General features: G+C 48.8%; 1 protein-coding gene across 1 annotated transcript in view; it reads left to right on the top strand.

The window, feature by feature from the left end:
- Positions 1-13,462, top strand: part of MAP3K14 (mitogen-activated protein kinase kinase kinase 14) — a 19,695-nt gene that overhangs the window by 2,999 nt on the left and 3,234 nt on the right. The window contains 10 exon segments of the mRNA XM_009995695.1: positions 1-346; positions 1,596-1,733; positions 5,214-5,343; positions 6,065-6,196; positions 7,027-7,131; positions 8,177-8,340; positions 9,129-9,279; positions 9,897-10,247; positions 11,553-11,659; positions 12,947-13,091. The exon segment at positions 1-346 is cut by the window's left edge and continues 35 nt beyond it. Coding sequence (XP_009993997.1) covers positions 1-346; positions 1,596-1,733; positions 5,214-5,343; positions 6,065-6,196; positions 7,027-7,131; positions 8,177-8,340; positions 9,129-9,279; positions 9,897-10,247; positions 11,553-11,659; positions 12,947-13,091 — 1,769 coding nt within the window.

Here is a 13,462-nt window from a genome sequence, read left to right as displayed (position 1 = left end):
CATAATGTCCCCTCATTTCCCACACCTGGACACTCCTTTCCATGCCATGAAACATCATGCTCTGGAGACGTACTTCCATGGTGACCTCAACTATCCAGACAGTGATCATCACTTATCTGACCTCAACTTTGAATATAGCTTCCCCAAATGTGCCAACCAGTCCCTGAAAACCAGTTCAGACAAGGTTTCTGTGGAAGAATATTTGGTGGATGCCTTGAAGGGGAGCGTGAGTCTTGGTGAACCACAAAATTTAGCCAGCCTAGCCAAGACGTGGAGAGGAGGTGGTTTGGACCTGAAGGAGCAATTGCATGAAGCAGATGAAAATGAAGGCGTGCTACTGAACGAGGTGATCTTCTGACCCTGCACACTAATGCCATGGAAGGCAGAGTGTCTCCTGGCCTTCAGAGGGGAGATTGTCTGTGTGCTGGCTTCTGGAATGGGGCTGCATGTTCTGAATGGTTCTTGGCATGGTTGAAGATCACCAGTCAAAGATGCAGTTTTGGTTTTGGAGGGATACAAAGCCCTGTCTTAGATTGGTGGCTCTAATTTGTTCTCTCATTCACCAGATATTCCTGCTGGTCTGTGGGAAGTGTTTCTGTGCTCAGTCTTCAAACATTCTTCTCCGTCTGTGAAAGACCCCAGTCCATTCAGCTGGACAACCTGCCAGATTTGATTGGCTGGAGATGACCTGGGCTGTGACACAGACAGAAACCAGGGCCATGTAGCTCATGAGGGGGCAAAAAGTGTGTCTGCTGCCTCTGGTGGGACACCAGCAACTCTCCCACTGTCTCCTGCCAGTGCTTGGGCACAGCACTTGCATGGAAATCTAGAGGCATGATTCATTTCTTCTGGATTCAGTTCTCTTGGCACCTTAAACTCCTCATAGTGGACTCTCCTCTGGAATCAGAGGGTTCAGGATGTCATTTACCTGCCCCAATTTTTCCACCACTGAGGCATCATCTCAGTCTACTGACTACAAGAGGTTTAGCTCATGCAGAGATGTCCACCTGTATTATAGAATCCTTCTGGTTGGAAAAGACCTTTATCTCATCCAGCCCAACCCTTCCCCTAGCCCTGCCCAGGCCACCCCTGCCCCATGTCCCTCAGCACCATCTCCAGGGCTTGGAAACCCCTCCAGGGATGGGGACTCCCCCCCTGCCCTGGGCAGCCTGGGCCAGGCCCTGACAACCCTTGCCAGGGAGAAACTGTTCCCAAGGTCCAACCTCAGCCTCCCCTGGCACAACTTGAGGATGTTTCCTCTGGCTCTTATGAATTTTGTTTTATTTGTAGGATTTAGCTTCGTAGTTTTGTCCTGCATGTGAAGGGACTAGTTTGGAACTCCAAAGTTATCCCAATTCTGGTGGCCTTTCTTTCCAACAATAGGATGCACTCCTTGGGATCAAACAGAAACCAGGGAGTTCCTGCTCTGTTTCATCTCAAATCCCATGAGAAGTAATTTTGTCCAGGGACTTTTAGAGGGATGCAGTGGTATCTGTCATAGGTGCTTTTGCTGAAAATGTTGCTCTGTCTGTGCAGCTTAACAGTGAAGTGCTTCTTTCCTTCCTTCATCTTCTTTTCTGATTTTTCACTCCCAGAAACTGAAGCCAGTGGATTATGAGTACAGAGAAGAGGTTCATTGGACCAAGTGTCACGGTTCTTTGGGCATTGGTTCTTTTGGAGAAGTGTACAAAATCGAGGACAAACAGACAGGATTCCAGTGTGCTGCCAAGAAGGTAATTCTGTGTGAGAAAGGGGGTGTTTCCTGACAGAAGCAGGTATCTTGTGGGGGTGAAGGGGGTGATCTACTGGAGAGCAGCTCTGAGGAAAAAGACCTGGTGGCCAACAGGCTGACCATGAGCCAGCAGTGTGTCCTTGTGGCCAAGAAGGCCAATGCCATCCTGGGGGCATCAGGAAGAGTGTGGCCAGCAGGTCAGGGAGGTTCTCCTGCCCCTCTGCTCTGCCCTGGGGAGGCCCCATCTAAAGAACTTGGGCCCAGTTCTGGGCTTCCCAGTTGCAGAAGGACAAGGAGCTGCTGGAGAGAGTCCAGCCCAGGGCACTGAGATGCTGAGGGGGCTGGAGCATCTGCCTGGGAGGAAAGGCTGGGAGAGCTGGGGCTGTTGAGCCTGGAGAGGAGGAGGCTGAGGGGGGATCTGCTCAGTGCTGATCAATATCTGCAGGGGGTGGCAGGAGGATGGGGCCAGACTCTTCCCAGTGGTGCCGAGGGACAGGACAAGGGGCAATGAACACAAACTAGAGCACAGGACCTAAATATAAGTAAATACTTCTGTACTGTGAGAGTGGCAGAGCCCTGGGACAGGCTGCCCAGGGAGGTGGTGGAGTCTCCATCCCTGGAGACATTCCCAGCCCTCCTGGATGTGTTCCTGTGGGATCTGTTCCAGGGGATCCTGGTCTGGCAGGAGGTTGGACTAGATGTTCTCCAGAGGTCCCTTCCAAACCCACCCCTCTGTGACTCTGTGTAATCTGGAAAAAATGTCTTCTCCTTCCATCTACTGTGGACTTGTAGGTACCTGTATTGTACAGTCACAGTGAAATGCTCTGTGTGTCCAAGGGAAAACTTCAAGGTGACACGGAGAGAACCAGCAGACACAGAACCTGGGAATGCAGGGTGTCACACTTAGGAGCCAGGAATAGGTTCCTCTGACCTTCTAAGTATGTTATGAAGCATCTTGGGCTTTGTGCTGAGACAGGCTAAGAGGGCAGGGATTTCAGAAGGCTTCAAAGTGTGTTCCTAGTGACTGTGGGGGAGAAATGCCTGCGTGAAGTGTCTGCTTATCCAACTGTTCTCATCATAAAACACATCTTATGTAAATGGGGACATGGCAGGTGTTTCTCTGTTGAAAAAGGAATGAAGCAGGAAAAAATTCCATCAGGAGGCACTTCAAATGGGGCTATTTTCTGCTCAATGAGTGTCACATGCAATACTGGCACACTGGGAGGAGGTGATGCTGTTCCAGATGCAGCAAAGAATCTGTGTTTATCCAGAAATGGGCATAAAAAAGCTGGTGTATACCAGGGTATCCATGGTCATACAGTGTATGAAGCCTGTGGAATAGAACTGCATCAGGGTATTGATTTGTAGGGGCCTCAGAAGGGAGGGCAGAGTGATAATGCAAGTAGATGATGAGAACGTGAACTATTTTGTTTGAACTTAACACTTGAGTAGTTTTATCACCTTTGTGAGCTGCTGTTTCTCACATCACTTCCATAGAAAACTTCAGCAAGTGCGTGGGGGAGCACTTGGCCTGAGTCCAAAAATATTCTATGCAAAAAAAGAAAAAAAAGGAGAATTGGAACTTGTGATTTTCAATGTAGAATGTTTCCTTTTTCTTCTTTACATTGGTCTTGAACTTGATGTGTTGTTGCCTGTTGAAAGAGCTGAGTGGCAAGACTAAGCCAACTTGTCCAGTTTTTCATTTGTTCATGGAGTTCATCCGTTCATTTCTAAAGAAGCAAACATATTGGAAGCAGGGAGAAAATTCTTTCTTCCCTCTGCACCCTGCCTTTTTAGAGGTGGGATTTGGTGGCAACACCAGCAGCTTGTTTGCTGACAGGGTGGTAATTGAAGTGTATTATCCAGTTTGCAACTGGGAGAAAGAGCTGTTCCCAGTGGGGTGTATTTTTCAGGAGGAAGGAGTAAAGCTTAAAAAGGGAGATATGAGAGTAGGAGAAGCTGAAGTCTTGCAAAATGCCAGTTTTATGGATTTTTTCCTAATCTGAATTATGAAGGGACTAGAACACCTGCCTTGTGAGGAAAGGCTGAGAGTCCTGGGGCTTTTCAGTCTAGAAAGGAGAAGACTGAGGGGGGATCTAATGAATGTCTACAAATACATCAGAGCATCAAGAAGGCAGGACAAGCTCTTGTCACTTGTGCCCTGTGATAGGATGAGGGGCAATGGATTCCAACTGGAGTCCAGGAAGCTCCATCTCAACATGAGGAAGAACTTCTTTCCTGTGAGGGTGACAGAGCCCTGGGACAGGCTGCCCAGAGAGGTTGTGGAGTCTCCTTCTCTGGAGACTTTCCAGCCCTGTCTGGATGCCTTTCTGAGTGACCTGCCCTGGTTTGGGTCCTGCTCTGGCAGGGGGTTTGGACTGGATGATCTTCAGAGATCCCTTCCAACCCCTGACATTCTGTGATTCTGTGATTACTAGAGGATTTTAAAGAATACTTCTGTGGATCAGAAATGCATCTTCTCAGGCCAAACTCTTAAACCAGTGAGTTCTAACATGCAAGTTGAACACTTAACTAGGAAACATTTCCTTTTCCATCAGTAACTGTCTGGAATTGTTGCTGTCTCCCCTGTTAGAAGGGAACCACCTGACCTTTTTTCACCTTATGTGATGCTGTGAGCACCTGCTGTCCAAATTCTGGAGACTGCAGCAAAGTAGCCATCACTGGTTGCTGACAGTGAAGAAATATGATACATCCTTTTCCCACCAGAATCTTAATGACTCATGTTTTCTTTCTGGTCTTTAGCAAATTCTTGGTTTGTTTTGTTTGGCTGAACTAAGTGAGGAGAGTTTTTCTTTAATCTTTTTTCTGTACAGGCTGAGAACCACCTAAGAAGGTGATAGTGTTGGTCACTGCTTGTGGTGATATTTCATGTTCCCTCCTGTTCTGGGGCAGTTTGATTTTTGCCAGGTACCATCCTTAGGCATTTTTGTTCCTCTTTCATAAAAGCAGAATTACTGAGTTGTCAGTGTCCTCTTTTTAACTGAGACATAAATTACCTTCCCCCTGAAGATGACCAGTCTTCAGCCATAAGCTGGGAGTGTTGCAACCTGACATCTTTGTTGACAGATCTTCACTTCACACAGACATTTAGGGTCTCTCATCTGCTTGTCCAGAGTTGTTCTGAGAGGTTCCATGTGTTGCTGCTCCCTCTGATTTCTGTTACTGAATTGTTGTCACCGTTTGACTCAGGAAATATACAATGGTTTGGGTTGGAAGGGACCTAGAAGATCATGTAGATCCAACCCCCCTGCATGGGCAGGGACACCTCCCAGCAGCCCAGGCTGCTCCAAGCCCCATCCAACCTGCCCTTTAACACCTCCAGGGAGGGGGCCAAAGCAAAGGTTGTCCCTGTGCCTCTGCTGTTCACCATTGTGGGACACTCTGACCCAAGCACCAGGGAGGGATGATTCTGTCAGGATTCATCACAAAATTGGTCAATGCTGCTTCTTTGTGCCTGCAGGTGCAAGTTGAACACTTCCGTGCAGAGGAGTTAACAACATGTGCTGCAATAACCAGCCCTAAAGTTGTCCCCTTGTATGGAGCCGTGAAGGAAGGACCTTGGGTCACCATCTTCATGAAGCTGATGGAGGGTGAGAAAGGACCAACAGCCAGGGAGGCACCTCTGCAACTCCTGGTTGCAGTGAACCTTGACCTCCTCCTGCCCCCATTTTAAATCTGTTCATGCTTTGGTGTCTCCAGACTGTTCCTAGCATTAAATCCTGAGTGGGCTGGGATAGCTTTGTGGAGACCCTGCTGGTGGGTCACACTGGTCTTTCCTGGGGGCAATGGTTTCCAGTCCTGCCTCACTCCAGCTCAAGGTCTCTTGACCAGCAAATTCTCACAAAAACACACAAATGGTGTTGGTTGTTGTTGGTTTTTTTTGCTTTCATGGTGATTTGCTTGGCACTGTGTGAAGCACACTGTGCTGGAACAGGAGATGCTCTGTCAGCAAACCTAGATGCTTCTTCCATTGTCTGATGTTCCTTTTTCCAACTAGGAAAAAAAAACAGCTTGTGAAGAATCAAACTAGTGATCAGCAGCACCTAGAAGAGTCTGATAAGATCACAGAGCAGTTGCTTTAGATACAAAGCAACACCTTTTAACTGACACGAAGCCAAAGGCTTCATGGAGAAAACCAGTTTCTGTGGGCAGAAGGAGCTCTGGGAATACCAGGAGCAGACCAAGGTGTGGAAGAAAAGGGCTGTCAGACCAGACAGTTTTCATTTCTTCGTTAGAAACACCAAGGAACACTGGTGATGTTGGAAAGAATTTCAAGATAAGCTAACATGGACTTTCTGGATTCCTTTCTAGGTGGCTCATTAGGTCAGCTAATTAAGCAGAGTGGCTGCCTGCCAGAGGACAGAGCCCTCAGCTATTTGGGCCAAGCATTAGAGGGCTTGGAGTATCTTCATGCTCAAAACATTCTCCATGGAGATGTAAAAGGTAAGATGATGCTTAAGGTACTTTGTTCTTCACTCTTCCTTAGAAGAGGCAAACTGCTTGGAGATGGAGTTACTGAGTGGCAAAAGCTTATGTACTAGATTTTCAGCTCTTCATTTGAGATTAGAGCTAACTTGGTTCTAAACATCTGGGCATGTCATAGTTGTCAACTCTTTCTGTCATCCAGTGGCTCTGACAGTCTGTTTGCCCAGGCTGCCCCACCACTGGGATAGAGGAATCTCCAGGGTAGATAACTGGGAGCTTATCATAGAGCCATGGAATGGTTTGGGTTGGAGGGACCTTAAAGATCATCTAGATCCACCCCCCTGCATGGGCAGGGACACCTCCCACCAGCCCAGGCTGCTCCAAGCCCCATCCAACCTGCCCTTCAACACTGCCAGGGATGGGGCAGCCACAGCTTCCCTGGGCAACCTGGGCCAGGCTCTCACCACCCTCACAGCAAAGAGTTTTCTGCTCTTGTCTCACCTCAATCTCCCTCTTCCAGTTTTCATCCATCCCCCTCATCCCATCCCTCCCTGCCCTTGTCCCAAGCCCCTCCCCAGCTTTCCTGGAGCCCCTTCAGGCACTGGAAGCTGCTCTAAGGTCTCCCTGGAGCCTTCTCTTCTCCAGGCTGAACCCCCCAACTCTCCCAGCCTCTCTTTAGCAGAGATGATTCTAGTTGTGCACTTGTTTAAGCCAGTGACACACACACAGAGTAAAAGACCTTGGTTTGGGCTCAAATCCCTCCAGTCCTGTGGGCCTCTGACTGTTTTTTCCACCTCAGTGACCACAATACAAAGGAGACTGACTCATTCCAACCTTCTCGTTGCCAGCGGAAAACGTGCTCTTGTCTGACGATGGAAGCAGGGCTCTTCTGTGTGACTTTGGTCACTCTGCTCACCTTCACCCCGATGGCCTGGGAAAGTGCTTGGTCACAGGTAAGGATTTTCTGCTTCAATTCTTAAGAATTGCCCTACTGACTCATCTTTTCTTTTTGATCATTTGCATATGGCTAATTAGCAAGCAACCGTATATTCCAGACTTAATGTTGCTCATCGTGTCTCATGTGCTGGTCTTACTGTGATGTGTCCCACTTAGAGCTGAAAGGAACTGCTGGTTGGAGCCTGGTCCTTATGTCCCAGTCTAGGTGTGTTTTTTGGTCAGATAGATGATGCCAGCAAAAAACTTTCTGTTTTGTCCCTACAATAAACCACACTGAAACTTCCAAATCTAACTGTAACTTGTCATGTCACCTCTCTAAAAGGCTGGGGGAAGAATCCTGACCTCCCCAAAGCAGAATTCCTCACTCTCTTTTGGGCTGTTAAACTTGACAGACCTACTTAATACAGCTGTTGAAAGAGCAGGTTATGTTTTCTATGCTAAACTCAGGAGTGGAACATTGTGTTTTGCCTCCCAAATTTGCTCTGAAGGGGAGTTTAACATCTATTCTCTGGATGGGGCTTGGAGCAACCTGATCTAGAGCACCTGAAGGGGCTCCAGGAAAGCTGGGGAGGGGCTTGGGACAAGGGCAGGGAGGGATGGGATGAGGGGGATGGATGAAAACTGGGAGAGGGAGATTGAGGTGAGACTTGAGGAGGAAATTCTGTGCTGTGAGGGTGGTGAGAGCCTGGCCCATGTTGCCCAGGGAAGCTGTGGCTGCCCCATCCCTGGCAGTGTTGAAGGGCAGGTTGGATGGGGCTTGGAGCAGCCTGGGCTGGTGGGAGGTGTCCCTGCCCATGCAGGGGGGTGGATCTAGATGATCTTTAAGGTCCTAACCCAAAGCATCCTATGATTCTCTGAGGGGGGGAGCTGCTATGGAGATGCAGCCTTTGAACAGCCTACAGGAGCAGCCCATGCTGCTTTTTTTGGGTTAAGGGGACTTGTTTCTCACTGAAAAGACAAGGCTGCCTTAGGCTTCCCAGCAGTTGGGTGGAAACAATTCCCTGGTTTACATGGAGTGAGTTTTCATTTGAATGGCTTTAGGGAACTATGTGCCTGGCACGGAGACCCACATGGCCCCAGAGGTGGTGATGGGCAAACGCTGTGACTCCAAAGTGGATGTCTGGAGCAGCTGCTGCATGATGCTGCACATGCTGAATGGGTGCCACCCTTGGACCCAGTACTACAACCACCCTCTCTGTCTGAAAGTAAGTGACCCCAGTTCTCTCCAATGACAGGTACTTAAGCCTGTAAAATCTCATTACAGCTGGCTAGAGAGCAGGTCGTTTCAGGAAGGTTGGCTGAGAGCCAGCTGGGCATGTGGGGTAATCTGGAGACAGACTGAGGATGTTGGGGGTGTTCAGCCTGGAGAAGAGAAGGCTCCAGGGAGACCTTAGAGCAGCTTCCAGTGCCTGAAGGGGCTCCAGGAAAGCTGGGGAGGGGCTTTTCACCAGAGAGGGCAGTGATAGGACAAGGGGTGATGGTTTTAAACTAAAGGGGGGAGGTGTAGATTAGATATTAGGAAAAAATTCTGTGCTATGAGGGTAGGAAGGCACTGGAACAGGCTGCCCAGAGAAGCTGTGGCTGCCCCATCCCTGAAAGTGTTGAAGGGCAGGTTGGATGATACTTGTGCAGCCTGGGCTGGTAGAAGATGTCCCTGCCCATGGCAGGGGGGGTTGGAGCCTGGTGATCTTTAAGGTCCCTTCCAACCTTCACCGTTCTATGATTCCATCATTCCAACCTTCCTTTGGAAGTGGATTATTTCTTAAACCTCTTAGACTGCAGGTTTTTACACATCCTGGGCCTGTTCCTCTCCTGCCCTGCTCATGACTTGGGTGTAACTTTGTAGCCATTCATCTGTAATAAAATTATTGCTCAGGCCTCTCATTTAAGGCTGTAATTTCACTTGGAAACACTCTGAGGGTGGGAAGAACCTTTCTGAAATCAAATTAAGCCTCTCTGGTCTAACCTCTTTCACTTCCTGTTTGTTACACAGATAGCTAAAGAGCCACCTCCTCTGAGGGAAATTCCACCTTCCTGCAACCCTCTCACTGCTGAGATTATTAAAATGGGTCTGGAGAAGGAGCCTGTTCAAAGAGCATCTGCATCTGAACTGAAAACTAAGACCAGTGTGGCACTTGAAGAAGGTAGAAATGTGCTGAATCTCAAGTTTCTTCCCCTCACTGGCACAGTGGCCACTTGCTGGTGATGTCAGAGTGGTCCTGTAGGGAACCTCAGGATGTTTTTCTGTGTTTTTTGCACAGGCTTTAGCCTTGAGGCACTTTTTTGGGTTGATAGCTTTTACCCACAGCTGGGTGTTTCTCACTCAAAGAAATTCAACTTGCCTGGGTGCTGTCACGTGCTCTTTCTTCCTTCTCAGCTTGAAGTTGATGCTGTTGTGCTTGCTGGGGGTTTGTTGAGGTGTGTGCTGTGGTTGGGCTCGTGTTCAGCTCAACTTCCAACAGCATCTAGTGAGCTGGAGCCTGGTGTGCAGCAGAACTGAGAGCAGAGGTGCCTGTGGCCCAGTCTTGCCTCTAGGACTCCATAATTTATTTCAGTTGTTTTCTTGTTATATTTAATCATGCTGAAAGGTTCTGTAACACAGCAAGACTTTGTAGAGGTGATCTCCTGGTGTCTTTTGAGGAAGCTGGGCATTTCACAGCAAGATGCAGTGCAGAAACTCTTATTGTGAAAGAAACTTTTGCCTCTTTTTTTTTTTTTTTAAATTTATTTTGTAATGTTTGTGTGGTTGTTGTTTTTGTAGTGGGAGGTGTGACAAGCCCCTGGAAAGGTGAATACAGAGAGCCTAGACATTTATCCTGGAACAAAGCAAACAATCCACAGACTTCCCTGTCCCCTACAGTGAGCCCAGTTTCTGAGACTGGTTCTGACCCAAAATTGGCAGACAAAGTTTCTTGTGCAAGCCCAGTGCTACCACCACCATCTCTGGAGCAAACAGAGGAGGTTGAGGGAACCCCTTGGAACATGTGCAAGGAATTACCTGAGACCTGGGATCCTCCACCTCTCTCCTCCACTCCTCTCCCCTTGAAGAGTTGCAGCCACGTGGAGAAAGCAACAACCATTTCAGAGCAAGAGCTCCAGCAGCTGGAGATAGGTAACCCTGTGCTGTGCTGGGAATTCAGCTTGGTGATCAAAACAGCTGCTTGGTTTTGGCCTCTTGACAGTTATTGCTGGGGTGTGAGCTTGGATGTCGTTTTGTTCATAGTTCCTCTCTCATTACACAAATTGCTCAGCCTTCCTTGGAATCACCAACACCAGGAGTTTTTAACCAATTCTTAACCAATTCAATATGCCACAAATGTAGTTAGTGATCAGGATTTGCTTCTGCTCACTCTTACAGTGGAGTGAGTATCTATCTGTGAGAGGTGTGGAAACCTCTGCTCTGGAGCCAGGCTGGGAGAGTTGGGGGGTTCAGCCTGGAGAAGAGAAGGCTCCAGGGAGACCTTAGAGCACCTTCCAGTGCCTGAAGGGGCTCCAGGAAAGCTGGGGAGGGACTTGGGACAAGGGCAGGGAGGGAGAGGACAAGGGGGGATGGATGAAAAGTGGCAGAGGGAGATTGAGGTGAGACATGAGAAGGAAATTCTTTGGTGTGAGGGTGGTGAGAGCCTGGCCCAGGTTGCCCAGGGAAGCTGTGGCTGCCCCATCCCTGGCAGTGTTGAAGGGCAGGTTGGATGGGGCTTGGAGCAGCCTGGGCTGGTGGGAGGTGTCCCTGCCCATGCAGGGGGTTGGATCTAGATGATCTTTAAGGTCCCTTCCAACCCAAACCAGTCTGGGCTTCTGTGAAGTTCAGTGTGAAAATCAGTAATTCCATTGCCCCAGGATAGCTCAACCTTTCACTTTTTTTATCCCATATTTTCTAGTCTTTGTAAATTACTTGAAAACTTGAAGCTAGAAAAGAAGTGTCTGGAAATGTAACTGTTGTCACAGAGATGAGGAGTGGCATTTTAGGGGTTGCTGAGGACCAGCTCTCTTCTCAAATGGCTTTGGATCTTCAGCAGCCCTGTAAAGTCAGGATGTTATCAGTGCAAGTTACAAGTCTGGGGTTGACTCCCCAAGTTTGACCTTTCCCTAGGTGTGATGTGGATGGATTAAGAATGAAGCCTGATGGCTGACATTAATAGGCAAGAACTGGGAAATTCTGGGGGCTGGTCTTGTCCCTGGCATTTGCATGTCATTGCACAACTCCTCTCTCCTCTCAGGCTCAGGTTCCCTATTTTCAGTGGTGGCCTGAACCTCTGCTGAGCCGAGGAGCCGCGTGTCACGTGCTTTGGGGACACTAATACCAATGGTCATTATGTGATGGTGAAAGAGCTTTGGGTATTAATGGCAGTCGCTGTGGTTGGAACAGGGAAGCATGAAAGGGATCCCTGGAAACACCTTCCTTCTTCCTCTCTTGCAGAGCTGTTTCTGAACAGCCTTTCCCAGCCCTACTCACTGGAAGAGCAGGAGCAGATGTTGTCCTGTCTCAGCATTGACAGCCCCTTCGTGTCAGATGCCAGTGAGAAGGTGAGTCCCAGGCTGTGTCACTGGGGCTGGGGGGAGGCAGGGGAACCACCTCGAGGTTCTGGGACCAGTGGGCATCTGGAGTTTCTCAGCTTTGTTGCTGCTTTTTGACCCCCAGTTTGTTGTGGGGTACAAGTCTGTGCCCGTGGACAGTGGGGGTTTTTAGGACTGGGGCTGTTCTTTGCCTCCAGCATGGATCTCCTTCCTCCAGTTGCTCTTCTGGGCTCTGGGCTCACTCGGGTGTGTGGAGATGAAAAAGTTCCATGTGGTCTTGACCCTCTTTGTGCAGGAGAAAGGAACTGGAGAGGCAAGGATGAGCACAGGAGCTGAGCCACCTTGGGCCTAACACTGCACAGCCCAGGACCTTCAGCCTGGCCATGGCCACTGAAGGGATGTTTGGGGGAAAACCAAAAGGATTTAGGGCAGACCAGATCCCCTTATCTTGGATATTCATTCCTAGCCTATTGATCTGTTCTCCATGGACTTCTTTGAACCCATTCATACTAAAGTCATATGTAGTCTAAGTTTAAATACTAAGTTTAATCATTTTTTGCGTTATCTTTGGTGTTCATAAGGTAGGGAATAGGAATGAGAAACACTGACTGACCCTTGTGGAACCAGGGAAGGACATCAGCTCTTCAGTCATTGTTTCCAGAGTCCAACAGCCTGCCACCTCCAGGAATCCTTCCTGCCTGGGAACACCTTGGTTTCCTAATTCTGTTCCTCTTCTCAGCCTTCTCATGCTGTTTGAGGAGCACTGAGCAGAGTTCTGTACAGCAGTTCAGCTGCTGACACAGCAGCTGTCTGGGGGTGACTCTGCTTTTCCCCCTGCTCCTAATATCTCCCCTAACATTTAATTTGACTTCTGGCTGGTGCTGATGTTGTCAGATTGACCTTCTCTAACTCTAAGCTAGTCCAGCCTTTTCTACCCAGTGCAGCAGGGCAGGGTCTGTCGTTGTAGGGGCAGTGAACTTGTTCTCTGGCTGTTACTTTTCCTGACATTACACTTTTATCTGATCCTTTATTCTCTCTCACTCAGTACAATGATACCCTCTTTTCTCATCCAGCTCTTCAGCTGATTATTGATTTGAGTCTTGAGAACATCTTATTATGTCTGGAAATGGTTGCATTGCTGTTCATCCACCTTCCAGATGGCAGATGAATGTTGAATAACTCAACTTAGATCCCTGGGGATTCCTCCTTTTTCCTCCCTCAGGTTATTTGAATGTTTACCTCGTGCAAGATCATTTTATTTAGGAGCCTTTTCCAAACTTGTGCTTATTTTTGCAGAATTCCTTGAAAGCTTCTCATAGCTTGAGGGACACTATGAGCTCTGGGATTCACTCCTGGAACAGCCAGGCAGATGGACAGAGCTTCAGCTGGAACAACCTGCTGAGCCGCAGCCGGCACACGGACACCCCCAGCTGCTTCAATGGTGAGTCTGGGGTTCCAGACTTTGGAGGAACAGTCAAATAGAATGTTCTCAATGTCTAGAGGGTCTGGGAAGTGGAGTCATTGAGCTCTTCTTATCCTTCAGCTGCTGTGTGAGCACAGACTCTCCTGAAAGCACATGGATTGTCAGGAAGCTGCATGTGCCCCAGTCATCAGTGGGTGGGAGGCACCAACAGAGTCACGGAGTAGTGGGGTTGAAAAGGACCTCTGGAGAACATCTAGTCCAACCCCCCTGCCAGAGCAGGATCCCCCAGAGCAGATCCCACAGGAACACGTCCAGGAGGGCTGGGAATGTCTCCAGGGATGGAGACTCCACCACCTCCCTGGGCAGCCTGTCACCGGGCTCTGCCACCC

The sequence above is a fragment of the Chaetura pelagica genome, unplaced genomic scaffold (genome assembly GCF_000747805.2).
Source record: "Chaetura pelagica isolate M959 unplaced genomic scaffold, ChaPel_1.0 scaffold604, whole genome shotgun sequence".
NCBI lineage: Eukaryota > Metazoa > Chordata > Aves > Apodiformes > Apodidae > Chaetura > Chaetura pelagica.
The sequence above is the reverse complement of the archived record's forward strand: the minus strand, read 5'-3'. Positions and strand labels throughout refer to the sequence as shown.